Genomic DNA, 26,671 nt, shown 5'->3' with positions numbered 1-26,671 from the left:
ACGAGCGAAAGTAAACAAAGATTTCAAACCACGAGTACGCATTATGCATATGCTAATTAGGATTGTTTACAACTCGTCACGGTTGAGAAGGTATTTTCACACAGATCGTGAGGAAGTTTTATGATTATGCATACAGAGTAGCCAAACAAGCGCGTTTCATTATGGGGTATGTTTTGATCAAAAACTTTGACTGGAAGTCAGAGTTATTTTTTTAACAAAAAAACGTCTGTATTTCAGTTAAATGATTTTTTTTTCGACAAATTTTTGGTGATAGTTAATAACTATTATGATACTTCAAAATGACCCACCTTTTTTCGAAATCTGTTATTTTTTATTTTTTTGGAATTAGTCAAAGGGACAATACATCTTTAAGTGTGTTGGGGGTCACTTGAAGTCAATGAAAATGGGAGTCTGCCGGGGACCCCGAAAGGTGCTAAAAAATCGGCACCGGTTAGATGAGATTGAGAGAGATACCACCTAATTTTACCACCATGGGATGCCCATTGGCATCCTTATACCAGTATCACAAACAACAGACTTTTTGTCTGCTGCAATAGGCCCGCCAGACCCTCCGAGGGAGGGCCTAAAATGGGGCTAGCATAGATGAGTGAGGTACCACTCAAAATTAATGCCAAATGAACAAGTTGTGTTCATACAATTTGACCCTAAAGTTAGACTAGAGACCCCCCTTCCCCCAACTAGCCCAGCCTAGATATTGTAGATACCACCAGCAACCAATGTTATATGATTTAGCACAATGTAAGCAATACCAAATGACCTATTACAGACTATCTGTACACTGCCTTGGCCCTGGCAGACCCCTCTAAAGTTAGACTAGAGACCCCCTTTCCCCAACTAGCCCAGCTTAGATATTGTAGATACCACCAGCAACCAATGTTATATGATTTAGCACATTGTAAGCAATACCAAATGACCTATTACAGACTATCTGTACACTGCCTTGGCCCTGGTAGACTCCTCTAAAGTTCGACTAGAGACCCCATTTACCCCAAGTATAGCTAGATATAGATATTGTAGATACCACCAGCAGCAAAATAAACCCAAAACAGCATGTTTAATTGAATAAAGTTTAACTTTAATCGAACTAACACAAAACAATGACGATAAAATGACCATTACCATTCTAAAGGGAAAAATAGTTTAAGAGTTTCACTTAAAATGTATATAAGCCAAATAATAAAAACTTTTCAACGTATGATATGGTTGGAATCTACCTAAAACATATTTTACTGACTAAACGCTGTATTTTTACAGAAATAACTTTAAATACCTTTTTTCTATTTATAGGCCTTCTGTACATACAATTTTAAGTAAAAAAAACGATCTGTTGCCTACGAAAGCCCATTAATGCCATTTTAAGTATATGTTTTTCAAACGTAATCCGTTCTAACGAATTAGTAATTCGTTTGAACGGATTAATAATCTGTTCAAACGAATTAGTAATCCGTTCAAACGAATTGCAACATATACAACAAGTGCCATTTAAAGTATATGTTGTAATTCGTTTGAACGGATTACTAATCCGTTCAAACGAATTACTAATTTGTTTAAACGGATTACTAATTTGTTCAAACGGATTACTAATCCGTTCAAACGAATTACTAATTTGTTTAAACGGATTACTAATTCGTTCAAACGAATTACTAATTTGTTCAAACGGATTACTAATCCGTTCAAACGAATTACTAATTTGTTTAAACGGATTACTAATCCGTTCAAACGAATTACTAATTTGTTTAAACAGATTATTAATCCGTTCAAACGAATTACTAATTCGTTCAAACGAATTAGTAATCCGTTTAAACGAATTAATAATTTGTTTAAACAAATTAATAATTTGTTTAAACGGATTACTAATCTGTTTGAACGAATTAGTAATTCGTTTGAACGAATTAGTAATCCGTTAAACAAATTAATAATTTGTTTAAACGGATTACTAATTCGTTAGAACGAATTAGTAATTCGTTTGAACAAATTAGTAATCCGTTTAAACAAATTACTAATCCGTTGGAACGGATCCCTAATTCGTTTTAACAGATTATTAATCTGTTTAAACAAATTAGTAATTCGTTTGAACGGATTAGTAACATATACTTTAAATGGCACTTGTTGTATATGTTGCAATTGGTTTGAACGGATTACTAATTCGTTTGAACAGATTACTAATCCGTTCAAACGAATTACTAATTTGTTTAAACAGATTAATAATCTGTTCAAACCAATTAGGAATCCGTCCAAACGGATTAGTAATTTGTTTAAACGGATTATTAATCCGTTCAAACGAATTACTAATTCGTTCAAACGAATTAGTAATCCGTTTAAACAAATTATTAATTCGTTTAAACAAATTAGTAATCCGTTTAAACAAATTAGTAATTCGTTTGAACGAATTAGTAATTCGTTTGCACAAATTAGTAATCCGTTTAAACAAATTAGTAATTCGTTTGAACGGATTAGTAATCCGTTTAAACGAATTACAACATATACTTTAAATGGCACTTGTTGTATATGTTGCAATTCGTTTGAACGGATTACTAATTCGTTTGAACAGATTATTAATCCGTTCAAACGAATTACTAATTCGTTAGAACGGATTACGTTCAAAAAACATATACTTAAAATGGCATTAATGGGCTTTCGTAGTTGCCCAATGCTTTTTAGAAGAGTATAATAATGATACTGTAATTTGTAACATAATGTGGTAACTAGACATGAAACTCGTCACTTTGACGAGTTAGTTATCCGCACGACAGACGCCATGTGCTTGTCATATGTTAAAAACTATAATAAGAGTTGGCCTTGTATTTTCGCCTTGTATTATAATTATACAGTATACTGTGTATACAAGGAGACATTAATTCTACATGATACAGAGGGCGGCAAACAACAACTTGCTCACATCAGAGCCTATGCTGGTGTACATTGTACTACTGTATATTATATGACATATTAACTAAATTATGACCTGCCTTTAATTCAAATATTTAACATGATGACGTCATCAAAATAAAACACAAAGATAGCAATTTCTGAAGAAAATTATCTCAGCAACAACATATTAACGTGTAGAAGAAATTTGAATACGTAAAATGTTGGTGCGCGCACATTTAAATCTGATGAACATTGACGCAGACGATGAAAATTTGACCTTTTTAATTAAACTTACAACATCTGATTGGCGAAAAGTTCACATGATTTCGTATCTACAATCCAATAGCTTTCAGAAAACGTTTTAATCGTGATCATCACATTTTATTCTTACGAGCTGTTACAGATTAAAATTTACTGTAAAAATTAAATTAATGACCCACGTAATTAAAATTTTTAGGCATGATGACGTCATAAAAATTAAAATATTTTTATCTCATGCTAAAGAAAGTTGATTGACCTAGACAATATATAAATGTAGGAGAAAAAGGAATACAGATAAGCGTGATGCGCTCCATTGAATGTGATGAGCAATAACAAAAGAGACAAAAATCCTATATTTTACATTCGTGTGGCCATACGATGACGTCACAATGTTTTTTTAGCCTTATCGATGCATGATCCGATATCTACAACTCATCAACTTCTAGATTTTGTAATAAAAATAAACGGTTCACGGTTTACTTTAGAAACTATGACTGTTAAAAAAAGACATTATTTTGACGATTTTTTAAGCTTTTTCATAAAAAACGCGCATGAATTGTCTAATTCAACGTGTTCATATGGCGTTATTTAAACTGGAAAAGGTCTAAATTGTTTTCAAAATTACTAGGAAAAGCTTGAAAAATATAATTCAAGAGAAAAAAAATATGTTTTTAACGCTACGTGCGCACCGCACGCGTAAAAAGTTGCGCGCCCGTGGGAATTTTTGACATGCTCAAAATGACAAGAAATGCGTAAAAAGTTGATAAGAAATTAATTTTGCGCGTTTTGAAATTTTAAATGCGCGTGCGCGCGTACAGTAACTTCTTGTGAAACATGGCAATTTTAATCCGTAAAAAGTTTGCCCCTGATATGACTTAATTTTGTCAAAGTGTAAATACTAAATGACTTTTGGTTTTTAATCTATGATCAATCATTGAAATTCATAAAATTGCGCGTAAGTCACGTTGCGCAACTATGACGTCATTCAAAAATAGGAGGTGCATAACTTTACGTAAATGCCCATATGTTGTCAAAGTTATGAAATGTTATGTTTACACATTTTAGAGAAACGCGACTCACAAAAAGGAAGGAAGGAAAGAAGAACTAGACATGAAACTCGTCACTTTGACGAGTTAGTTATCCGCTCGACAAACGCCATGTGCACGTCATACGTTTGAATGTTGCACACAGAAAAAGATTATGGCATTATGACCTGAACTGAAGAATATGATATGTTGTTGGTGCTAAATTCTGTCTATTTTGTGTCATTTAGTATATACATTTTAAAGTACACAGTATAATCTGTATACACGTAATTTAAATTTTTAGGCATGATGACGTCATAAAAATTAAATATTTTTAACTCATGCATAAGATAGTTGATTGACCTAGACAATATTAAAATCTCGGAGAAAAAGGAATACAGATAAGCTCCATTTAATGTGATGACCAATAACGAAAGAGACAAAAACCATATATTTTACATTTGTGTGGCGATACGATGACGTCACAATGTCCGGTTAGCCATATTTATTAATGATCCGATATCTACAACTCATCACCTTCCAGAGTATGTAAGTAAAAAAAAGTTTACCTCGTAGAATAGAATCTATGATTGTTTAAAAAAAGGCATAATTTTGATGAATTTTTTCATTAAAAACACGCACAAATTGTACAATTTGACGTGCTATTATGACGTAATTTTAAGTCTTAATTGTTTTAAAATTTGATAAAATTACTATAAAAGGCTGGAAAAACATAATTCACGCAAAAAAGATGTTTTTAGCGCTACATGCGGACCACGCGCGTAAAATTGTTCGGGCGTGGGAATTTTTGACATGCTCAAAATGTCATGATCAGCGTAGAAAGTTGATTAGAAATTAATTTTGCGCATTTTAGATTTTAAATGCGCGTGCGCGCGTAACTTCGTGTAAAACATGCCATTTTTAGTGCACAAAAAGTTATAGCGCAAGATATAAATTAAACTTTTGCTAAGTTTCAACTTAAATTGTTATATGGTTTTCAATCTATGTTAAATACGGGAAATTCATAAAATCATGCGTAAGTCACGTTACGCATTTCTGACGTCATTCACAATAGTAGGTGCACAACTTCACGTGAATGCCCATATGTTGACAAAGTTATGAAATGTTATGTTTACACATTTTTGATATAAGCGAGACACAAAAATAGAGGAGAAATGTGTGTGTGCGCGTAACGTCTTGTAAAACATGGCATTTTTAATCCACAAAAAGTTTGCCCTTGATATGACTTAAATTTTCATTTTTAAATTAAAGTGTCAAAACAAAATTATGCTTGGTTTTTAGCCTATGATCAATCATAAAAAATCATAAAATCGCACGTAAGTCAACTCTGACGTCATTCAAAAATAGGAGGTGCACAAGTTCACGTAAATGCCCATATGTTGACAAAGTTATGAAAAATGGAGGAGAAAGAAATAAGAAAAAAAAAAAAAAGTAACAGGACGATTACAAGGAGTTATCCGCTACTAAGCTTATTAGAAGAGTATATTAATCATTATTTTGAACAAAGTTTGTGTATTAAATAAATAACTTTTACAATAAAAGTACTGTAACCCAATGCTGATTAAAAGAGTATATTTAATATTTTTATAATGGAATCTACTATTAACAATAACATATGTTTAGATGTACATATTACTGACCAAACTCGGTTAAAAGTATTAAAAGTATTTAAAATAATAATTATTGTGTTTAATATATTTTTTTTCTCTCTCGAAATACTGGATATTACTATGTAAACGTATATGTTAAAGTAAATATTATATTGTAGCCCTTGCTGCATTAGTGAGAGTTGGATAATTGTATTTACATGGACATATAAACATTTATATTAAATAAAAAGCATAAAAACGGTATAACGGGAGAATTATGAATTATTCTGTAAATTTCTAATTTCTAAAAACAGAACATCTTAAGTTCACTGTCAGTGTCATCGCTCCATTCCGGCCCAGAACTTATATCATCTTCGTTGGTTTCGCTAACACTCACAGGTACATCTTCAAAAAGGTTTTCGGGTAATGCCGATTCTGGAAACCAGTTTATTGTAAAAGTTATTTATTTAATACACAAACTTTGTTCAAAATAATGATTAATAGCATTGGGCTAGTTATGTAGTACTGTATCTATTAAAAAAAAAATTAGTATAATCTTTTATAATAAGCATTGGGCTACAGTACTTGTTGAAAATATATTAATATACTCTTATAATTAAGAATTTGGCTACAACTACTGTTTTTTTACTTACAAATTGTATAATGTTGCCCGAGAGTAGCTCTGCTAACTTCTCTGGCTGTTTTACTTTATCGTTTTGATTTAGCTTTTCGCTTTTTTTTTTATCCATTGAGATCCAGCGACTGATACCCACAGTATTGTCATTTTTCAGTAATTTGCCTTTGGATTTATATATATATAAAACAAAGAAATATTTAAATAAAAAGAAAACTTTCATTGTAAAGGTTATTTATTTAATACTACTGGGTTTGGTCAGAATTATGTTTAAATGTTAATAGTACATAATAACCACATTATGTTACAAATTATTATTATACTCTTCTAAAAGGCATTGGGCAACAGATTGTTTTTTACTTAAAATTGTACAGTACAGTAGGCCTATAAATAGTTCAGTATGTTGTACTGTCCCTAGAAAAAGGTATTTAAAGTTATTTCTGTAAAACTACAGCGTTTAGTCATTAAAATATGTTTTAGGTAGATTCCAACCATATCATGCATTGAAAAGTATTTATTATTTGGTCTATATAAGTTTTAAGTGAAACTCTTAAACTATTTTCCCTTTAGAATGGTAATGGTCATTTTATCGTCATTGATGGGATATATTTTCAATTGTTTTGTGTTAGTTCGATTAAACATGTTGTTTTGTGGGGTTTTTTTGCTGCTGGTGGTATCTACACTATCTAAGGTAGGCTATACTTGGGGTAAATGGGGTCTCTAGTCGAACTTTAGAGGGGTCTGCCAGGGCCAAGGCCAGGGCCGTAGCCAGGATCTGTCAAGGGGGTGTTTGGACACTAAGTATTTGGGTCACTGTTTTGTTAAATGACACCCCTTGATGGCCGGAAATGGTACTCTCGCACATAACATTCATGATAAATGGCACCTCTAATTGGCCGGAAAAAACACTCTCATGCAGCATGCTACCATTGAACAAAAAGATCATACTTTTTTTCCTCCTCCTCACACACGTGGACTATTTAAAGGACGATGATGTTGCCGTATGTTAGATGCGCGTGCTCTGTGTGCGGAACCACCGCCGATTGTTTGATCATTCACTTGGTTTTTTGTTTTGCGTTCAAGTTACAAGCCCCCCAAAAAAAGCACAATTTGGGTGAGAAGGCAAATTCAATGCTTATTATAGCCAGGGGCGGACCCAGGGGTGTTTCCCTTGTGGCCCGGACAACACCCTTAATTTCATACTAAATGTTGTTTCTGCCACAAAATTAAAATTGAGTTCCATTTCATCGTATACAATATCCATCCGGACCCGGAACTTGATAGGCTTAGTCATAAAGTAGTTACAGAGTTGCAGGGCATTTTATCATTGTTGAATGTTTTGATATTAGCCTAATTGTTAAAACAACCTTCACAACCAAAATATTTCTTTGTAATAAAATTTATTTTAAATGGAACGCTATAAAAATAATCCTCTGCTTCATCAGAGCATGAATACCTAATAACCAGACAAGAACGTATCTTTATTACGTTTTACTATCAATCCATTTTCATATCACGCAATCCATTTTTCAACAATATAGTAGTATAACAATAACATTTTGATTGAATAGTGAGGGATTAGTTACAGTTTGACTTTGAATAAACTATTGGTAATTTACTGAAAATCCAAAATGAACTTGTGTTATAATACAAACAATATTATTCAATCAAAGAAACGCTCTACTACACATGTCACAAATTACCCACGCATAGCAGTGTTACTAGAGCCATAATAGATTACCTCTAATGGATCAATCATTCACACATGAATTCAAAAATTCATCGACAAACGAAATATAGCCTATATTCATTCCTTTTAAATATTAGGCATATTGCCAAGGCTATTAATCGATTTGTCCATAATTATTGTGTTTTGCCGGGGGTTTTTCATAATCTAAGGCCAATTTTTAGGCCAAATCATAATTGTGAGTATAGTTTTGTATTTCCGATGCGTGTAGTACCCTATTTATCTTCATTTCCGTACGTTCGTAAATATTAGGCCGAATTTCCGTAGTAATTTATAGACGTTCCGAAATTTGAACCGTGTTATACCGGTAGCAGAGCAAAGTTTGCTTCTTTCTGCAAATGTCCTAAAATTATTTTCTTTGTTTTATTTGGAGTATGGTTTAAAACAACACTTTTGTAAAGTTTATAGTGGATAAATAAAAATGAATTTTTGGAAATTGTGGTTTTAACATCTGACTTTATTTAGCATTTTTAAATGAATTAAAATTCCAAATTATACAATTTAACCTTTTGCTCAATATTTTTATAGCAACAGCTTCATATTTTGTGTATAACTTTTTAAAATTATTAATTAATTTACATTAATTGAGTACAGTTATTAGAATGTATTACCGTACCAAAAGTACCTTCATCGGGGACTTCCATGTGACGTTCGCATTGAACGAAAAAAAATTTATCATGAATTTTACATGCGAGAATACCATTTGCAGCCATCTAAGGGTGTCATTTAACAATTTGCTTGCTCAAATACTCAGTGTCTACAGCCCTGGAGTCTTTGGGCAACCCTCTTAAAATAGTCCTGCGACTGCCCCTGATAGCTCTATCTATATTTATTTACAGCAATTTGTTGAGGAAACTAAATATATCAATGTAAATAGGTGGTATTGATACAGTTAAGTGGTGGTCTAGAAAAAAATAATCGAATGCTATAGGCCTAATGTAAACTACAGTACATGATAGCATAGATATTATAGTGTAATATATTACATTCACTATTCACTATAATCCTCTATGATGATGATACACTGTACTTCATAGCCACACATAAATATTGTGGGTAACCGCAGCGTTCCATTTTTTTGATGTACGTCAAAAGGCTATATACTTTATGCATGCTGACTGCCAGTGATCGAAACAATAGGTACGCGGTTGTCTAGCGGTGTCCTTTGTGCGATTCGTTCGTGCCCAAGCTCGCGTCAATATCATGTTACATCCTGCGACCAAAAATTTGTATTATTTTTCAGGTGAAAATCGGCAACCAATTCATTTGTTTAACAATACGGTATGAGTTATTCACGAACGAGTTTACGAATTTTTCAATTTACCAATAACCTTTTGTATTGTGAGGCACGTATTTGGAGGGTTTTCAGAGATGAGGGTGGTGAGGTATTGGGAATGTCGGGGATGGGGATTCGCAGTCGGTTAAGTGTCGGGGGGGGGGGGGGGGTCGCTGTAAAGGGGGGTTCGCCCGAACCTAAAAACCCCTCCTGGCTACGGGCCTGAAGGCAGTGTACAGATAGTCTGTAATAGGTCATTTGGTATTGCTTACAATGTGCTAAATCATATAACATTGGTTGCTGGTGGTATCTACAATATCTAAGCTGGGCTAGTAGGGGGAAGGGGGTCTCTAGTCTAACTTTAGGGTGTCTGGTACTTGCGGTGCAGCAGACAATTAGTCTGTTGTTATCCATTTAGTATTGTATGAACACAACTTGTTCATTTGGCATTAATTTTGAGTGGTACCTCACTCATCTATGCTAGCCCCATTTTAGGCCCTCCCTCGGGGGGTCTGGCGTGCCTATTGCAGCAGACAAAAAGTCTGTCGTTTGTGATACTGGTATAATGATGCCAATGGGCATCCCATGGTGGTAAAATTAGGTGGTATCTCACTCATCTAACCGGTGCCGCATCTAGACGCAGCAGGGGGTACCCGGCAGCCTCCCATTTTCATTGACTTCGAGTGACCCCCAACACACTTAAATAGTCAGATATTGGTACCTAGCTCATCTAACCAAATGTCTCTGGGCTGCCTGTCTAATTGTACAAATGCATTTTTGTCCCGATGATATTCACCGGGTATTATTATATTATTACTATAAATCATTATACATTATAATTACTATCATGCTTTAGATCCAGAAGCTTCAGATATTATAGATTGTCCAATGGATATAATTGTTAAGACAACAACTGGTGAGGCATTTGGAATGAATGTCACATGGGTTGAACCGACAGCTACTGATAACTCTGGAGAGACTCCTGTACCAGTAGCAGACTACACTTCTGGTGATAATATGTTTGCAATTGGCAACACAGCAGTCCAGTACAATGTCTCAGATTCAGCTGGTAACTTTAATGATAGCTGCAGTTTTGTTGTCACTGTTGAAGGTAAGTGACTACATTCTAGAAGGAAATTAAAATTGAGCTACAGTAATATGGTTATATCAAAGGTAATTTATTTATTTCTGTTGTGAATAGATAATGAAAGTCCAATGATCGACTGCCCAGCAAATGTCACTTCAAACAATTACATCGGAGAAGGGTATGGACTAGTAAATGTCAGTACAGATATAGGAAGTCCAAGTGCCACTGTCACCTGGGATCCTCCTGTGACAAGTGACAATAGTAATGGAACAGTGACTGTAGTTTCGTCACCATTTGAGTCTGGTGACATGATACCATATTATGGTACTTACACAATCACTTTTACAGCAACTGATCCTTATGGAAATAGTGACACCTGTGACTTTCGCCTGAATGTTGAAGGTAAATTAATAGAAACCTTGTTTGAACGTTGAATAATTTAGCCAATGAGGAATTAATTTTAAATACAACTTCTATGAACATTATCCTATTAGTTATGATTCCTTGGCCTTACAATCATCATTAACAGATGAACTCTCAGTCGTTTTCGTCAATAATTCTTCACCAATTTCAAAGAACACTATAATTGTAATACATATAAAGTATTATTTTGTTGGGGTATACTTTTCATATAGTAATTATGATAATAATGTAATGACTTGCTTACTTTTTGTTTATATGGTAAGTTTGAGAAAATGTATATATGTCAAATTTTTTTTTGCAAACAGGAATTAACACTTTTATGTAGAAAAAAGGACATGTTTTGTTCCATTCTACAATTTAAAAGATGTAATATTATTTTAGCATTATTGAATATTGTTTATTTATTTTGTTTTATTCAATAGATAATGAGGATCCAGTCTTGATCTGTCCACCTGATATTATAACTACTACAGCAGAGGGTTCAGGTCAAGCGGTCAATGTTAACTGGATCCATATTCCAATAGTATATGACAATTCTGGTGAAGATATAACACCAACATCAAATTACAGTTCTGGAAGCAATGCATTTGATGTTGGTAGCACTTATGTTATATATGATGCAATTGATACTTCAGGCAATGCAGGAACATGTACCTTTACAGTAATTGTTACTGGTAAGCATAGCCCGTCTCCTCTTTCTTCCTACTGAAATATGAAAATTAACTTGATAATTATTGTACAAATGCATTTTCATCCCGATGATATTCACCGGGTATTATTATATTATTACTATAAATCATTATACATTATAATTACTATCATGCTTTAGATCCAGAAGCTCCAGATATTATAGATTGTCCAATGGATATAATTGTTAAGACAACAACTGGTGAGGCATTTGGAATGAATGTCACATGGGTTGAACCGACAGCTACTGATAACTCTGGAGAGACTCCTGTACCAGTAGCAGACTACACTTCTGGTGATAATATGTTTGCAATTGGCAACACAGCAGTCCAGTACAGTGTCTCAGATTCAGCTGGTAACTTTAATGATAGCTGCAGTTTTGTTATCACTGTTGAAGGTAAGTGACTACATTCTAGAAGGAAATTAAAATTGAGCTACAGTATTATGGTTATATCAAAGGTAATTTATTTATTTCTGTTATTTATGTTGTGAATAGATAATGAAAGTCCAATGATCGACTGCCCAGCAAATGTCACTTCAAACAATTACATCGGAGAAGGGTATGGACTAGTAAATGTCGGTACAGATATAGGAAGTCAAAATGCCACTGTCACCTGGGATCCTCCTGTGACAAGTGACAACAGTAATGGAACAGTGACTGTAGTTTCGTCACCATTTGAGTCTGGTAACATGATACCATATGGTACTCACACAATCACTTTTACAGCAACTGATCCTTATGGAAATAGTGACACCTGTGACTTTGGCCTGAATGTTGAAGGTAAATTAATAGAAACCTTGTTTGAACGTTGAATAATTTAGCCAATGAGGAATTAATTTTAAATACAACTTTTATGAACATTATCCTATTAGTTATGATTCCTTGGCCTTACAATCATCATTAACAGATGAACTCTCAGTCGTTTTCGTCAATAATTCTTCACCAATTTCAAAGAACACTATAATTATAATACATATAAAGTATTATTTTGTTGGGGTATACTTTTCATATAGTAATTATGATAATAATGTAATGACTTGTTTACTTTTTGTTTATATTATAAGTTTGAGAAAATATATATGGTATATATGGCAAATTTTTGTTTGCAAACAAGAATTAACACTTTTATGTAGAAAAAAGGACATGTTTTGTTCCATTCTACAATTTAAAAGATGTAATATTATTTTAGCATTATTGAATATTTGTTTATTTATTTTGTTTTATTAAATAGATAATGAGGATCCAGTCTTGATCTGTCCAACCCTCATCTACAGCTTGATAGAACCAACAGTGACAGACAATGTTGATACGAGTCCTATGATTTCATCTGATATTGCTGCTCCTTATGTGTTTGATATTGGCGTACATGTTATCACATTTACAGCTACAGATGATTCTGGCAACAAGGCAATGTGCAATGTTACATTAGAGGTCAAAGGTGATTGTTGTTCATGAAACAATAAAATAATATCTTTGTAAAATACTTACATTATTATCATTGCTTATTAGTATCTATAGTTTATTCTCCATTTTCTACATTATCATATACCCACTTTTGTGTTTTTGTCATACATTACAAAAACTCTTATTTATAGATATGGAGGCACCATCTTTCAGTGGTACCTGCCCATCCAGCCCATTGAAAGTACCAACTGATCCTCCAGCCGATGACAGGTCCATTGGTGAAATGTTTGCAACCGTGACCTGGACAATTCCAACAGCAACTGATAATGTAGGCGTTGTGATGGTAACAAACAACAATTATCCAGGATCTCAAGTTTATTTCAATATATCAACTGATTATGACCTGAATGTGACCTATGTTGCAGAAGATGATGCAGGCAATGTTGAGATATGCTCCTTTTTAGTAAAGGTTGTTGGTAAGGATTGATCGATTTAATTCTTTCATTTCACATGCTCACAGTGATGCAATTTTGTCAAACAGCCTATTTGCTTTACTGTACTATTCCCTAATTACCTCATTTACTTTACTACAATGTGGTATTAACTTACTACTGAAACGTATTATGCAAATTATTACTTTTTTACCTCACACTCCGATCTTTTATTTAAAACACTGAAACAATTACAATTTTGTCCACGTGGCATCTTTTATGTTGCAATTGTTTCATAATAAAGTTTGTCTGACTATGTTAGATTTAATTAAGAAGCCAAAGGAACCGTCATTTACGTAGTAATACTTGCAATTTTAATGTATATATTTCTTTTGTTCGATTACGTACCTCTGTTTATTTTACAGTATCTCCGTCTCAGGACCCCGATTATGGAACAACGATACTTTAATAAACAATGTCATTCTATTGACCTTCTTTTGCAAATCACTTAAATTTTTTATTTTGTCTTATAGCAGTTCCTCTTAAAAGCAGTACTTTATTTTAATAATCTATGTACAGTTTTATTCTGTTATATAATAATTATTTATTTACGGCCATACTGCGTTGAAACACCGGTTCTCGTCGGATCACTGAAGTTAAGCAACGTTGGGCCCGGTTGCGTTCTGGATGGGAGACCGTCTAGAAATCGCGGCGAGTGCTGTATATACTGAAGAGTGATGGTCTAATGGTAATATCGGACTAGCATGTGATAGGCATGGGTTCGAGGTTATCTGTACCATACTAATTGCATCCTTAGGCAAGATGCTTTACTCTCATTGCCTCATCCTTTGGATGGGATGTAAAGCCGTTGGTCCCGTGTACTTAACATTGCATGCACGTTAAAGAACTTGATACACTATTCAAAAAGAGTAGGGAATCGTCTCCCGGTGTGCTGATCTGGTAGGCGCTGCACTGCTGGCTGCCGTGGGTCCGTGGAGGTCCTAATCCGAATTTCCTCAGTTTCCAGTTAAGCTTGAGGACAAATATAAATACCTTTCCCTTTATCTAGTATTATTATATCTATGTATGTGTCTTATATGTCATAAAGTTACCGTTTTATCTGTATACCTTATATATCAAATAAGGTCTAATAGAAAATGTGTTTCTTCTGGTTTTGATCTTATTTGCGGTTTTATTTGCAACTGTCATTATTATTTTGTATTTACCTTAATTTTACCATATTGAAATAAATTGTGCTGATGTCAATATCTTCTTAATAAACAATGTTTATTCCTTGATATAATTTATTACAGATGAAGAACCTCCCATCTTCTTTGGCTGTGATAACTCAACTGTTTATATCAACAACACTGAAGGTGACAGCTTTGCACCATATATTTTTACACTTGCACCTTCAGCTGACAACATTGAAGTAGATGCAGATAGGTCTACTGCAAGTATGTCTTCAGGTCAAGATTTTCCAATAGGAGTTAATTTTATTACTTACATCATCTATGATACATCTGGAAACCAAAACAGTTGTAATTTTTCCCTTGTGGTTGTAGGTATGTAGTTTCTGTTACTGCTTTTATTTCAATATCTTTTGTTGACAATTGATTAAATCTTTTTCAAAAAATGAATGATTAGACATTGACATTTATGAGTTCAACATTTTAAAATGGGCATTTGTATCAGAATTTTGATTTAGGAAGAAAATTATATAATTGCAAATTCGAATACTCGTAACAGACTTGTATTTTAATAAATAAGGAAGAATCGAATGTATATTGGCATTTTTGTCTTTGTTATCTGATTGACAATGCAGAGTACAGTAATTACCATAAGCTGCCCTATTGTCATTTCCACTTACAGTATTTGAGAAATAAATTTAATTTTATATATGCATCATACAACATTATGTTTTAGAAATATAAGATTCACACATATACAAATTGGATTTAGCATCTATTAGGGTTTAAGAAAAAAAATACTAACATTCAGAATAAAATTTATTTTATATTATAGGTCTACAGTATCTATGCTTTTAGTTTTACCTAATTTGATAGCTAATTATAAGCTGAAAGTACTATTTTTTACTTTTAAATGGTCTATTTTTCCCTTTCTTTTGTCAGATATCGAAAATCCAGTTATTGCAAATTGTTCAAACAATATTATAAATGAAACAGATATTGGAAAAAATTACACTAATATTACCTGGACTCCGGAGCCTACAGCTACAGATAATGATGATGCTGTAAGCTTTAATGGAACATACGATTCAGGCGATTTATTCTATATTGGTGTTACAACTGTTACCTATACAGCAGTCGATCCTTCAGGAAATGTAGCTGTATGTATTTTCAATGTTACCATAGAAGGTAAGACCAGTTTTATTGTAAATGTTGTGTATTTTATTTTTGTATAAACTTTTTACAAAATAAATTTAATGTTATTAAATAACAACAATATTCCAATTCTGTAATTAGAGTTTACTGTTATGTATAATTTTTATTTACACAGATAATGAGTCTCCAACTTTGAGTTGTGTGTCCAATGTGACTGTGTTCACCGATTTAAATTCAGCAACAGCTAATGTATCTTGGCCTATACCAAATACAACAGACAACAGTGGGATAGAACCTACATTAACCTCTAACTATGAACCATATACACTGTTTGATATTGGAACAACTCTAGTAATGTACACATCAACAGATGCATCAAATAATATGCAAACTTGCATGTTTAATGTCACTGTAACTGGTAAGTCAAATAATGCGAAAAAATGCATGAACAGTTTACTTGAAAATGTACAATAAGTTTCTTATTTGGTATTTCTTTAATCTATTACAGATAATAAAGATCCAGTATTTGATTGCCCCAGTGGCAACATTATGGCATATACAGATGAGTCCCAATCATACTCAACTGTTTACTGGAATGTGTCAGTTACTGATAATTCAGGTAATGTTACGTATAATTGTACAAGTGAATCTGGTGACCAGTTTGATGCTGTTTGGCCAATAATACAACAAAATGTAAGCTGTATGGCACAAGATCCATCGGGAAATGATGAATCTTGCTTTTTCTCTGTAACTGTTGATGGTGAGTTTATACACATTCTATTATATTAATTTTTGTGTACAAAATGTTTTTTATTTTCGAATCTTATGTCTACAGTATACAAAAACACTACAACAAAATAACTGATTCTCATTAGTTTATTGTTTTATTATTGCAACTAAATAGACATTGATACTGTTACACAGTATGTTATATTGTACTTTTGGATAATACATTGGTTGGTTTAAACATTCAACTGTTATTATTAAAGAGTTCAATAAAATCGTAATTTTGTTTTCTTATAGATAATGAAAATCCAAATATAACATGTCCCAGTGACGTCAATGTAACAGCAGACAATGGACAACCAACAGCTTTGATTCAATGGGATGTTGAATACACAGACAACACAGAATCTTTATATGAGCTCAGCCTAACAGGATCAGGTCCAAGTTATAATCAATCTGGTGAAAACTTTCCCATAGGAACAACAATACTTGAATATACAGTAACTGATGCATTTGGAAACAGTGTTAACTGTACATTTTATGTCACTGTACGAGGTGAATATTAGTTGTGTACAATTTTTTTAGATAATTTTAATGATTTTCAGTAAAAAAGTTTTCATGGAATTGGTTATAAATAAATATCTTGCATAAGAATGCAAACAATCCACCAACCTCATACCTTCTCACTTGCAATTTTAATTTTTTACCTTTGTGCAATATGTTATTTTCAAGTAATCTTTTCCATTCTTTCTAAACAGATGAAAAAGATCCTGTGATATCCAGCTGTCCAATGAACATTGTTTTGAATACTACAAGTATGTTGCCATTCACTAATGCTACTTGGATGACTCCAAATGCTACAGATAATTCAGGCAATGTTACCTTAGTCTCTACACATAACCCTGGTGATGGCTTTGCAGCAACAACAACTCAGGTTACTTATACAGCAACTGATCCGTATGGAAACAAAGACATCTGTACATTTAATGTTACTGTAATTGGTAAGATTAATGTTTAATCTGTATTAAACAATTACTATAAAACATGTTAATGTTTTTACACAGTTTCTTTAAAAAACAATACTTTTAAAGAGAAAGATAAACTGCATTAAAAAATGTACTTAGATAATGTATTTTTTTCAACAGATACCGAGTCTCCTACTTTGGACTGTGTGTCCAATGTGACTGTGTACAACACTTTCAATTCAGCAACAGCTATGGCATCCTGGCCAATACCAGAAACAACAGACAACAGTGGGTTAGAACCTACATTAACCTCTAACTATGAACCCTATACACTGTTTGATATTGGAACAACTCTAGTAATGTACACATCAACAGATGCCTCAAATAATATGCAAACTTGCATGTTTAATGTAACTGTAATTGGTAAGTATGACTGATAGGTATACATATTACAACTACTAAAACGTAAACAAAATGATAAACTTTCTTATTTAGTATTTCTTTAATCTATTACAGATAATGAAGATCCAATATTTGATTGCCCCAGTGGCAACATTATGGCATATACAGATGAGTCCCAATCATACTCAACTGTTTACTGGAATGTGTCAGTTACTGATAATTCAGGTAATGTTACATATAATTGTACAAGTGAATCTGGTGACCAGTTTGATGCTCTTTGGCCAATTATAAAACAAAATGTAAACTGCATGGCACAGGATCCATCTGGAAATGACGCATCTTGCCTTTTCGCTGTAACTGTTGATGGTGAGTTTATACACATTCTATTATATTAATTTTTGTGTACAAAATGTTTTTTATTTTCGAATCTTATGTCTACAGTATACAAAAACACTACAACAAAGTAACTGATTCTCATTAGTTTATTGTTTTATTATTGCAACTAAATAAACATGATCCTGTTGCACAGTATGTTATATTGTACTTTTGGATAATACATTGGTTGGTTTAAACATTCAACTGTTATTATTAAAGAGTTCAATAAAATTGTAATTTTGTTTTTCTTATAGATAATGAAAATCCAAATATAACATGTCCCAGTGACTTCAATGTTACAACAAGCAATGGACAACCAACAGCTTGGATTCAATGGGATGTTGAATACACAGACAACACAGAATCTTTATATGAGCTCAGCCTAACAGGATCAGGTCCAAGTTATAATCAATCTGGTGAAAACTTTCCCATAGGAACAACAATACTTGAATATACAGTAACTGATGCATTTGGAAACAGTGTTAACTGTACATTTTATGTCACTGTACGAGGTGAATATTAGTTGTGTACAATTTTTTTAGATAATTTTAATGATTTTCAGTAAAAAAGTTTTCATGGAATTGGTTATAAATAAATATCTTGCATAAGAATGCAAACAATCCACCAACCTCATACCTTCTCACTTGCAATTTTAATTTCTTACCTTTGTGCAATATGTTATTTTCAAGTAATCTTTTCCATTCTTTCTAAACAGATGAAAAAGATCCTGTGATATCCAGCTGTCCAATGAACATTGTTTTGAATACTACAAGTATGTTGCCATTCACTAATGCTACTTGGATGACTCCAAATGCTACAGATAATTCAGGCAATGTTACCTTAGTCTCTACACATAACCCTGGTGATGGCTTTGCAGCAACAACAACTCAGGTTACTTATACAGCAACTGATCCGTATGGAAACAAAGACATCTGTACATTTAATGTTACTGTAATTGGTAAGATTAATGTTTAATCTGTATTAAACAATTACTATAAAACATGTTAATGTTTTTACACAGTTTCTTTAAAAAATAATACTTTTATACTACAACAAAGTAACTGATTCTCATTAGTTTATTGTTTTATTATTGCAACTAAATAAACATGATCCTGTTGCACAGTATGTTATATTGTACTTTTGGATAATACATTGGTTGGTTTAAACATTCAACTGTTATTATTAAAGAGTTCAATAAAATTGTAATTTTGTTTTTCTTATAGATAATGAAAATCCAAATATAACATGTCCCAGTGACTTCAATGTTACAACAAGCAATGGACAACCAACAGCTTGGATTCAATGGGATGTTGAATACACAGACAACACAGAATCTTTATATGAGCTCAGCCTAACAGGATCAGGTCCAAGTTATAATCAATCTGGTGAAAACTTTCCCATAGGAACAACAATACTTGAATATACAGTAACTGATGCATTTGGAAACAGTGTTAACTGTACATTTTATGTCACTGTACGAGGTGAATATTAGTTGTGTAAAATTTTTTTAGATAATTTTAATGATTTTCAGTAAAAAAGTTTTCATGGAATTGGTTATAAATAAATATCTTGCATAAGAATGCAAACAATCCACCAACCTCATACCTTCTCACTTGCAATTTTAATTTCTTACCTTTGTGCAATATGTTATTTTCAAGTAATCTTTTCCATTCTTTCTAAACAGATGAAAAAGATCCTGTGATATCCAGCTGTCCAATGAACATTGTTTTGAATACTACAAGTATGTTGCCATTCACTAATGCTACTTGGATGACTCCAAATGCTACAGATAATTCAGGCAATGTTACCTTAGTCTCTACACATAACCCTGGTGATGGCTTTGCAGCAACAACAACTCAGGTTACTTATACAGCAAGTGATCCGTATGGAAACAAAGACATCTGTACATTTAATGTTACTGTAATTGGTAAGATTAATGTTTAATCTGTATTAAACAATTACTATAAAACATGTTAATGTTTTTACACAGTTTCTTTAAAAAATAATACTTTTAAAGAGAAACATAAACTGCATTACAAAATGTACTTAGATAATGTATTTTTTTCAACAGATACCGAGTCTCCTACTTTGGACTGTGTGTCCAATGTGACTGTGTACAACACTTTCAATTCAGCAACAGCTATGGCATCCTGGCCAATACCAGAAACAACAGACAACAGTGGGTTAGAACCTACATTAACCTCTAACTATGAACCCTATACACTGTTTGATATTGGAACAACTCTAGTAATGTACACATCAACAGATGCCTCAAGTAATATGCAAACTTGCATGTTTAATGTAACTGTAATTGGTAAGTATGACTGATAGGTATACATATTACAACTACTAAAACGTAAACAAAATGATAAACTTTCTTATTTAGTATTTCTTTAATCTATTACAGATAATGAAGATCCAATATTTGATTGCCCCAGTGGCAACATTATGGCATATACAGATGAGTCCCAATCATACTCAACTGTTTACTGGAATGTGTCAGTTACTGATAATTCAGGTAATGTTACATATAATTGTACAAGTGAATCTGGTGACCAGTTTGATGCTCTTTGGCCAATTATAAAACAAAATGTAAACTGCATGGCACAGGATCCATCTGGAAATGACGCATCTTGCCTTTTCGCTGTAACTGTTGATGGTGAGTTTATACACATTCTATTATATTAATTTTTGTGTACAAAATGTTTTTTATTTTCGAATCTTATGTCTACAGTATACAAAAACACTACAACAAAGTAACTGATTCTCATTAGTTTATTGTTTTATTATTGCAACTAAATAAACATGATCCTGTTGCACAGTATGTTATATTGTACTTTTGGATAATACATTGGTTGGTTTAAACATTCAACTGTTATTATTAAAGAGTTCAATAAAATTGTAATTTTGTTTTTCTTATAGATAATGAAAATCCAAATATAACATGTCCCAGTGACTTCAATGTTACAACAAGCAATGGACAACCAACAGCTTGGATTCAATGGGATGTTGAATACACAGACAACACAGAATCTTTATATGAGCTCAGCCTAACAGGATCAGGTCCAAGTTATAATCAATCTGGTGAAAACTTTCCCATAGGAACAACAATACTTGAATATACAGTAACTGATGCATTTGGAAACAGTGTTAACTGTACATTTTATGTCACTGTACGAGGTGAATATTAGTTGTGTAACATTTTTTTAGATAATTTTAATGATTTTCAGTAAAAAAGTTTTCATGGAATTGGTTATAAATAAATATCTTGCATAAGAATGCAAACAATCCACCAACCTCATACCTTCTCACTTGCAATTTTAATTTCTTACCTTTGTGCAATATGTTATTTTCAAGTAATCTTTTCCATTCTTTCTAAACAGATGAAAAAGATCCTGTGATATCAAGCTGTCCAATGAACATTATTTTGAATACTACAAGTATGTTACCATTCACTAATGCTACTTGGATGACTCCAAATGCTACAGATAATTCAGGCAATGTTACCTTAGTCTCTACACATAACCCTGGTGATGGCTTTGCAGCAACAACAACTCAGGTTACTTATACAGCAACTGATCCGTATGGAAACAAAGACATCTGTACATTTAATGTTACTGTAATTGGTAAGATTAATGTTTAATCTTTATTAAACAATTACTATAAAACATGTTAATGTTTTTACACAGTTTCTTTAAAAAATAATACTTTTAAAGAGAAAGATAAACTGCATTACAAAATGTACTTAGATAATGTATTTTTTTCAACAGATACCGAGTCTCCTACTTTGGACTGTGTGTCCAATGTGACTGTGTACAACACTTTCAATTCAGCAACAGCTATGGCATCCTGGCCAATACCAGAAACAAGAGACAACAGTGGGTTAGAACCTACATTAACCTCTAACTATGAACCCTATACACTGTTTGATATTGGAACAACTCTAGTAATGTACACATCAACAGATGCCTCAAATAATATGCAAACTTGCATGTTTAATGTAACTGTAATTGGTAAGTATGACTGATAGGTATACATATTACAACTACTAAAACGTAAACAAAATGATAAACTTTCTTATTTAGTATTTCTTTAATCTATTACAGATAATGAAGATCCAATATTTGATTGCCCCAGTGGCAACATTATGGCATATACAGATGAGTCCCAATCATACTCAACTGTTTACTGGAATGTGTCAGTTACTGATAATTCAGGTAATGTTACATATAATTGTACAAGTGAATCTGGTGACCAGTTTGATGCTCTTTGGCCAATTATAAAACAAAATGTAAACTGCATGGCACAGGATCCATCTGGAAATGACGCATCTTGCCTTTTCGCTGTAACTGTTGATGGTGAGTTTATACACATTCTATTATATTAATTTTTGTGTACAAAATGTTTTTTATTTTCGAATCTTATGTCTACAGTATACAAAAACACTACAACAAAGTAACTGATTCTCATTAGTTTATTGTTTTATTATTGCAACTAAATAAACATGATCCTGTTGCACAGTATGTTATATTGTACTTTTGGATAATACATTGGTTGGTTTAAACATTCAACTGTTATTATTAAAGAGTTCAATAAAATTGTAATTTTGTTTTTCTTATAGATAATGAAAATCCAAATATAACATGTCCCAGTGACTTCAATGTTACAACAAGCAATGGACAACCAACAGCTTGGATTCAATGGGATGTTGAATACACAGACAACACAGAATCTTTATATGAGCTCAGCCTAACAGGATCAGGTCCAAGTTATAATCAATCTGGTGAAAACTTTCCCATAGGAACAACAATACTTGAATATACAGTAACTGATGCATTTGGAAACAGTGTTAACTGTACATTTTATGTCACTGTACGAGGTGAATATTAGTTGTGTAAAATTTTTTTAGATAATTTTAATGATTTTCAGTAAAAAAGTTTTCATGGAATTGGTTATAAATAAATATCTTGCATAAGAATGCAAACAATCCACCAACCTCATACCTTCTCACTTGCAATTTTAATTTCTTACCTTTGTGCAATATGTTATTTTCAAGTAATCTTTTCCATTCTTTCTAAACAGATGAAAAAGATCCTGTGATATCCAGCTGTCCAATGAACATTGTTTTGAATACTACAAGTATGTTGCCATTCACTAATGCTACTTGGATGACTCCAAATGCTACAGATAATTCAGGCAATGTTACCTTAGTCTCTACACATAACCCTGGTGATGGCTTTGCAGCAACAACAACTCAGGTTACTTATACAGCAAGTGATCCGTATGGAAACAAAGACATCTGTACATTTAATGTTACTGTAATTGGTAAGATTAATGTTTAATCTGTATTAAACAATTACTATAAAACATGTTAATGTTTTTACACAGTTTCTTTAAAAAATAATACTTTTAAAGAGAAACATAAACTGCATTACAAAATGTACTTAGATAATGTATTTTTTTCAACAGATACCGAGTCTCCTACTTTGGACTGTGTGTCCAATGTGACTGTGTACAACACTTTCAATTCAGCAACAGCTATGGCATCCTGGCCAATACCAGAAACAACAGACAACAGTGGGTTAGAACCTACATTAACCTCTAACTATGAACCCTATACACTGTTTGATATTGGAACAACTCTAGTAATGTACACATCAACAGATGCCTCAAATAATATGCAAACTTGCATGTTTAATGTAACTGTAATTGGTAAGTATGACTGATAGGTATACATATTACAACTACTAAAACGTAAACAAAATGATAAACTTTCTTATTTAGTATTTCTTTAATCTATTACAGATAATGAAGATCCAATATTTGATTGCCCCAGTGGCAACATTATGGCATATACAGATGAGTCCCAATCATACTCAACTGTTTACTGGAATGTGTCAGTTACTGATAATTCAGGTAATGTTACATATAATTGTACAAGTGAATCTGGTGACCAGTTTGATGCTCTTTGGCCAATTATAAAACAAAATGTAAACTGCATGGCACAGGATCCATCTGGAAATGACGCATCTTGCCTTTTCGCTGTAACTGTTGATGGTGAGTTTATACACATTCTATTATATTAATTTTTGTGTACAAAATGTTTTTTATTTTCGAATCTTATGTCTACAGTATACAAAAACACTACAACAAAGTAACTGATTCTCATTAGTTTATTGTTTTATTATTGCAACTAAATAAACATGATCCTGTTGCACAGTATGTTATATTGTACTTTTGGATAATACATTGGTTGGTTTAAACATTCAACTGTTATTATTAAAGAGTTCAATAAAATTGTAATTTTGTTTTTCTTATAGATAATGAAAATCCAAATATAACATGTCCCAGTGACTTCAATGTTACAACAAGCAATGGACAACCAACAGCTTGGATTCAATGGGATGTTGAATACACAGACAACACAGAATCTTTATATGAGCTCAGCCTAACAGGATCAGGTCCAAGTTATAATCAATCTGGTGAAAACTTTCCCATAGGAACAACAATACTTGAATATACAGTAACTGATGCATTTGGAAACAGTGTTAACTGTACATTTTATGTCACTGTACGAGGTGAATATTAGTTGTGTAAAATTTTTTTAGATAATTTTAATGATTTTCAGTAAAAAAGTTTTCATGGAATTGGTTATAAATAAATATCTTGCATAAGAATGCAAACAATCCACCAACCTCATACCTTCTCACTTGCAATTTTAATTTCTTACCTTTGTGCAATATGTTATTTTCAAGTAATCTTTTCCATTCTTTCTAAACAGATGAAAAAGATCCTGTGATATCAAGCTGTCCAATGAACATTGTTTTGAATACTACAAGTATGTTACCATTCACTAATGCTACTTGGATGACTCCAAATGCTACAGATAATTCAGGCAATGTTACCTTAGTCTCTACACATAACCCTGGTGATGGCTTTGCAGCAACAACAACTCAGGTTACTTATACAGCAACTGATCCGTATGGAAACAAAGACATCTGTACATTTAATGTTACTGTAATTGGTAAGATTAATGTTTAATCTTTATTAAACAATTACTATAAAACATGTTAATGTTTTTACACAGTTTCTTTAAAAAATAATACTTTTAAAGAGAAAGATAAACTGCATTACAAAATGTACTTAGATAATGTATTTTTTTCAACAGATACCGAGTCTCCTACTTTGGACTGTGTGTCCAATGTGACTGTGTACAACACTTTCAATTCAGCAACAGCTATGGCATCCTGGCCAATACCAGAAACAACAGACAACAGTGGGTTAGAACCTACATTAACCTCTAACTATGAACCATATACACTGTTTGATATTGGAACAACTCTAGTAATGTACACATCAACAGATGCCTCAAATAATATGCAAACTTGCATGTTTAATGTAACTGTAATTGGTAAGTATGACTGATAGGTATACATATTACAACTACTAAAACGTAAACAAAATGATAAACTTTCTTATTTAGTATTTCTTTAATCTATTACAGATAATGAAGATCCAATATTTGATTGCCCCAGTGGCAACATTATGGCATATACAGATGAGTCCCAATCATACTCAACTGTTTACTGGAATGTGTCAGTTACTGATAATTCAGGTAATGTTACATATAATTGTACAAGTGAATCTGGTGACCAGTTTGATGCTCTTTGGCCAATTATAAAACAAAATGTAAACTGCATGGCACAGGATCCATCTGGAAATGACGCATCTTGCCTTTTCGCTGTAACTGTTGATGGTGAGTTTATACACATTCTATTATATTAATTTTTGTGTACAAAATGTTTTTTATTTTCGAATCTTATGTCTACAGTATACAAAAACACTACAACAAAGTAACTGATTCTCATTAGTTTATTGTTTTATTATTGCAACTAAATAAACATGATCCTGTTGCACAGTATGTTATATTGTACTTTTGGATAATACATTGGTTGGTTTAAACATTCAACTGTTATTATTAAAGAGTTCAATAAAATTGTAATTTTGTTTTTCTTATAGATAATGAAAATCCAAATATAACATGTCCCAGTGACTTCAATGTTACAACAAGCAATGGACAACCAACAGCTTTGATTCAATGGGATGTTGAATACACAGACAACACAGAATCTTTATATGAGCTCAGCCTAACAGGATCAGGTCCAAGTTATAATCAATCTGGTGAAAACTTTCCCATAGGAACAACAATACTTGAATATACAGTAACTGATGCATTTGGAAACAGTGTTAACTGTACATTTTATGTCACTGTACGAGGTGAATATTAGTTGTGTAACATTTTTTTAGATAATTTTAATGATTTTCAGTAAAAAAGTTTTCATGGAATTGGTTATAAATAAATATCTTGCATAAGAATGCA

The 26,671-nt window shown here is 32.5% G+C and overlaps 2 protein-coding genes across 2 annotated transcripts in view; both read left to right on the top strand.

Annotated features, from left to right (window-relative positions):
- Positions 1-15,155, top strand: part of LOC144839289 (hyalin-like) — a 30,255-nt gene extending 15,100 nt beyond the window's left edge. Inside the window, exons 7-12 of the mRNA XM_078694605.1 lie at positions 6,103-6,187; positions 10,302-10,556; positions 11,378-11,629; positions 11,785-12,039; positions 13,239-13,523; positions 14,792-15,155. Coding sequence (XP_078550731.1) covers positions 6,103-6,187; positions 10,302-10,556; positions 11,378-11,629; positions 11,785-12,039; positions 13,239-13,523; positions 14,792-15,051 — 1,392 coding nt within the window. The 3' untranslated portion in view covers positions 15,052-15,155. The remainder of the gene's footprint in view (positions 1-6,102; positions 6,188-10,301; positions 10,557-11,377; positions 11,630-11,784; positions 12,040-13,238; positions 13,524-14,791) is intronic.
- Positions 15,156-17,328: 2,173 nt separating this feature from the next.
- Positions 17,329-26,671, top strand: part of LOC144839288 (uncharacterized) — a 46,284-nt gene continuing 36,941 nt past the window's right edge. Inside the window, exons 1-22 of the mRNA XM_078694604.1 lie at positions 17,329-17,550; positions 17,695-17,937; positions 18,031-18,282; positions 18,546-18,803; positions 19,007-19,249; positions 19,515-19,772; positions 19,976-20,218; positions 20,363-20,605; positions 20,699-20,950; positions 21,214-21,471; positions 21,675-21,917; positions 22,062-22,304; positions 22,398-22,649; positions 22,913-23,170; positions 23,374-23,616; positions 23,761-24,003; positions 24,097-24,348; positions 24,612-24,869; positions 25,073-25,315; positions 25,460-25,702; positions 25,796-26,047; positions 26,311-26,568. Coding sequence (XP_078550730.1) covers positions 17,367-17,550; positions 17,695-17,937; positions 18,031-18,282; positions 18,546-18,803; positions 19,007-19,249; positions 19,515-19,772; positions 19,976-20,218; positions 20,363-20,605; positions 20,699-20,950; positions 21,214-21,471; positions 21,675-21,917; positions 22,062-22,304; positions 22,398-22,649; positions 22,913-23,170; positions 23,374-23,616; positions 23,761-24,003; positions 24,097-24,348; positions 24,612-24,869; positions 25,073-25,315; positions 25,460-25,702; positions 25,796-26,047; positions 26,311-26,568 — 5,422 coding nt within the window. The 5' untranslated portion in view covers positions 17,329-17,366. The remainder of the gene's footprint in view (positions 17,551-17,694; positions 17,938-18,030; positions 18,283-18,545; positions 18,804-19,006; positions 19,250-19,514; positions 19,773-19,975; positions 20,219-20,362; positions 20,606-20,698; positions 20,951-21,213; positions 21,472-21,674; positions 21,918-22,061; positions 22,305-22,397; positions 22,650-22,912; positions 23,171-23,373; positions 23,617-23,760; positions 24,004-24,096; positions 24,349-24,611; positions 24,870-25,072; positions 25,316-25,459; positions 25,703-25,795; positions 26,048-26,310; positions 26,569-26,671) is intronic.

This window comes from Antedon bifida, chromosome 4 (genome assembly GCF_963402885.1).
Source record: "Antedon bifida chromosome 4, ecAntBifi1.1, whole genome shotgun sequence".
Lineage (NCBI taxonomy): Eukaryota > Metazoa > Echinodermata > Crinoidea > Comatulida > Antedonidae > Antedon > Antedon bifida.
The sequence above is the reverse complement of the archived record's forward strand: the minus strand, read 5'-3'. Positions and strand labels throughout refer to the sequence as shown.